Below are 3853 nucleotides of genomic sequence, written 5' to 3' on the forward strand. Positions count from 1 at the left end.
GACTTGAACCATGGTCGATTACGTGGGAGTCCAGCGACAAAGCCATTGCGCTAACTACTGGTCCTAGAATCACTATTCTTGTATTTCTGATATTGCAAGAGAACTTTTTTTTTTAGATGGGAGCTTTCGTTGCTCCGAGTTGTTCGTAGACACCACACGTTGAAATTCACTTAGCATCAGAAGTTTTCCATCTGGCTGGGCCCATTATTTTTCACTTTTTCAGTAGAGAGCTACTGGAGCACTTCAAGGCAGCAAGAAGATTTGTCCCCCCATGAAAACCTGAGCAAATACTGGGCCTGAGGTCAGGGGTCTGGTCCCAGCTGGAATGGACAGGTCAGGCCTCTCGGGCTTCTGGTGCGGCTTGTTAGCGTTTGAATTTTCGCCACACTAAAAGCATTGGACTTATCATTGAGAATGATCTGAAAGGGGAAGGCGGCTGACTGGAAGCTCGCCTCCTCTCCGGGGTGGGGCAGGAGGGGGACGACATGTCAGTGCACCTGCTGGGTGATGGGAGCCTGGCTCCTTAGATTTCCCTGGACAGGACTTCAGTTCTGCTTATAACAGAGATGCCACTGACATCAGGGAGCCTTGGCGGACAGAGTATGAGGTCCTGGCAGCCCCACTCCTGGGCCAGTCATCACACACATCTGTACGCCCCATCCCGGGAGTCACCAGGGCTGAACAGATGATACGAGGAGCCCCTCCCCTCCCGCTCCCGCAAAGGTGATATTTGAGCAAAGACCTGTAGGTGAGGGGCCGTGGGGACAGAAGGGAAGAGGAGATAGCAAGACTAGGACCAGGGAAGGCAGGGTAGACGTGCAGAACGAGGCTTGGAGTCTGGCAGACCTTTCAAAGAGATGCCATGTTTCCACCCTGTCACACCCTCGATGTCAGAGGATGGGGAGAGGGGGTGTCTGGTCCCTGGCTGGTGCTGCCAGGTCATTTGGAAATTTTATTCATGCCCTTTATTCAATGATCAAGAACACAGAAAGAAGTGTGTTTCGCCACCACTGCATGCTCTTCGTTATATCTCTCCAGAAAGAGGCAGACTTGTTCCTGCCCGGGTCTGGTCCTGGTCAGCTCTGGGCTGCTCCCACCTCATCTGCGGTTATCCAGAGCCAAGACTTGGGGGTCACCAGACCATGTGTGAGACCAGTCCTGCCACTCAGTCCAAGGCCGTGGGCAGGCATCGCATCTCCTGAGTTGCTTGCTCATCTGTGAGGTGGAGACAGCATGCACTGGACCCTCCCTTCCTCACAGGGCTTCCTTAGACCCGAATGAAGAATTGCATGTGAAATGCTTATTAGCACAGAGAGAGACTACCCCAGTACCTGTGAGCCGTGCTGCAGTTTACTGCAGTCGAAAGCTTTTCCTGAATGATAATCTTGACTGAAGAGCTCAGCAAATCAAGACTCTGGGCAAAAAGAAAAAAAAAAAATCTAAGAACTTTAATAAATACATTGAAAACAGGAAAATTACAGATGTGGGAATAATTTGTTTCTTGGCGGTTCTTGATAAATGATGGGCACTGTTTTTGCATTTCTTTGCTCACCCATGTTTCTGGACTGGGAGGTCGAAGGCAAGTTTGTTCTCATGCTTCCATTGCCAAGGGTTCCAAGGTCACTGAGCTGCAGAGAAGCTTGGTGTGATGTTCTGTGAACCCAGCTGTTACAAACTTGATGCCTTCCCTTTTCTAGACCATGTCTTTCAAAATCCTCCAGCTGAATAAAACTTGGGTGCCTTAGAATAAATGATTTGCTGGTGCTGCAGCATGAATTTCACCTGCTTGTGCTCTGTGGACAGGGCAGGTTGTCTAAAGTCATCGCCTTCCTTTGGAATTGCTGGTTGGTCCACAGCACTCCACTTTTACTGTAGATAAAAAGAAATTTCTCATTTCTATCATGATGATGTTCTTTTGGAGTTGAGCTCCCTCAGTTCCTGTTGTTCCGAAGAAGTGAGAATGCCCAGGAAGAGAGAAAGGAAAGGCAGGAAGGGGAGGGAGAGCGTGGATACCAGGGACATGTGTTCCTGAAAAATCCAGCCGCAGGGTCTCACCCTCACTCCTTGGTCCACAGCCTCCGAGTCGGTGTACGTGGTCTCCCTGCAGTCCATGAACTCCCAGGGGCAGAGTCAGCCAGTCTACAGGGCCGCCCTGACAAAACGCAAGATCTCAGGTATGTCTCTAAGCTGCACTGGCCAAACCACGGTGAAGTGACTGCCGTCTTGCATCCAAAGGGTGCTGGCTGGCTGATGAATTGCTTGAGTTTTACTGAGGACAAAGAAAACAGCAGGGCAGACGTGGTCACATTTCGAATACAGGAGTGTTTCATTTTTACACAGTGGTGGCAGTGTTCTTGTGCTGAAACACGTCTCACTGTATATTTTGAATGTCTTCATGTAGTAGATTTGCTGCAGTAGGAGCAGCCGAGCGTTCAGCCATGTAAACGCACATCTGACTCGGGCATCGGTCGGCGCTACGCTGAGCAGAGTGAGAGAGAAGAGGCCGTGTGGAGGGGTGTGACACCAGAGATGCACGCAAATGTGCTTTCAGTTAAATTTGCCTAAAAATAGCAAATGAGAAGAGCAAGAGAAAAATCTAACAATGGCTTACTGCTAGCCCCATCGTCGTCCATGTACTAAGGGATCCTTCTTCCCATGTCTATTCACTTATATTTTTATATTACTCATCCATCAACAAGTTCAAATACTTTCTCTGGGGACCAGCACATGGAGTAATAGTTAAGTTACTGGACTCCCATGTAGTCAACCGTGGTTCGAGCCCCAACCCAGTGGCTTAAAATTCATTCTGGGTGTGTGTGCATGTGTGCCCAAAATTCCGAGAGGAGGATGGAGGAGAAAGGATTGTGGCATGGCCATCCCCCCCAGGAGGTGATTCCTCGATTTCCATTTTTCTGTCTCTCCAGGGAGTGCACACACCCCATACCAAAAATCTCTCTAAAACAAACAAACAAACTCAAATACCTTCTGTGGACCATGTGTCTTAAAGAGACATCCAGCAACATAATTATTTTTATGAATTTATCATGTAAAATGAACTTTATTTTAAAATTTAATTAATTTATTATTGACCTTTTTAATTTATTATATTTGTTATATTATTTATTTTTTACATTGTATTAGAGAAGTTCTGCATGGATGAGGTTTTGCTTTTATGATGCATTAATTACTGCCATAGAAAAATACTCTGTATTTTCTTTTTTCTTTTTTAGTTTCTTTTATTTCTTGAGAGACAGAGAAATGGGCACCTTCTACAGGGTCGTGTCACATCACGACCTCCTGGCCTTCCCAAGAGCCAGGGTCCTGGTCGCATGCATGCACAGCGTGTATAAGCTGACCAGGAACCAAACGCCACGTGGCACCCAGCATGGCAAACTGCCCACTGCCTGCACCACCACAAATGAGCCCCTCTGCCTCTTTTCTAGCAGGCCAAATACTCCCATCTTCCCCTACTTATGGTAAAATCCATATCCTTTTTGAAACATGGTCCTTGAAAAGGGAAGAGAGAAAACGAAACATCAGAGACGAAAATCCCGAGAGACTAAAAAGCAAGACTGAAGACCTTTCTAAGTCTTAATTTGTTGCAGGTTAAACTACCGCTGTAGCTTGTGTGCTGGTGTGCCCTACTGCTGACGAAGCTTAATCTCTAAGAAACTGGCCAGTGAATTCTGCTGCCTTTCTGATTGTCAGTTCGAATCTGCCTTGGAATCGTGTATTTCAAAATATGAGAACATTGAATCCGATGCGGTTCTTACAGTTGTTCGAACCAGAATTTTCATTTCACACCACGATTACCAAAGAAATGCAAATTGAGCTTTTCTTTCACTAAACTTTG

General features: G+C 46.8%; 1 protein-coding gene across 1 annotated transcript in view; it reads left to right on the top strand.

Annotated features, from left to right (window-relative positions):
• The window catches only part of FNDC1 (fibronectin type III domain containing 1), a 97865-nt gene that overhangs the window by 44932 nt on the left and 49080 nt on the right, over positions 1-3853 (top strand). Inside the window, 1 exon segment of the mRNA XM_006152238.3 lies at positions 2076-2174. Within this exon segment, the coding sequence (XP_006152300.1) occupies positions 2076-2174 (99 nt within the window).

The sequence above is a fragment of the Tupaia chinensis genome, unplaced genomic scaffold (genome assembly GCF_000334495.1).
Source record: "Tupaia chinensis unplaced genomic scaffold, TupChi_1.0 Scaffold000346_1, whole genome shotgun sequence".
NCBI classification, from domain to species: Eukaryota; Metazoa; Chordata; class Mammalia; order Scandentia; family Tupaiidae; genus Tupaia; species Tupaia belangeri.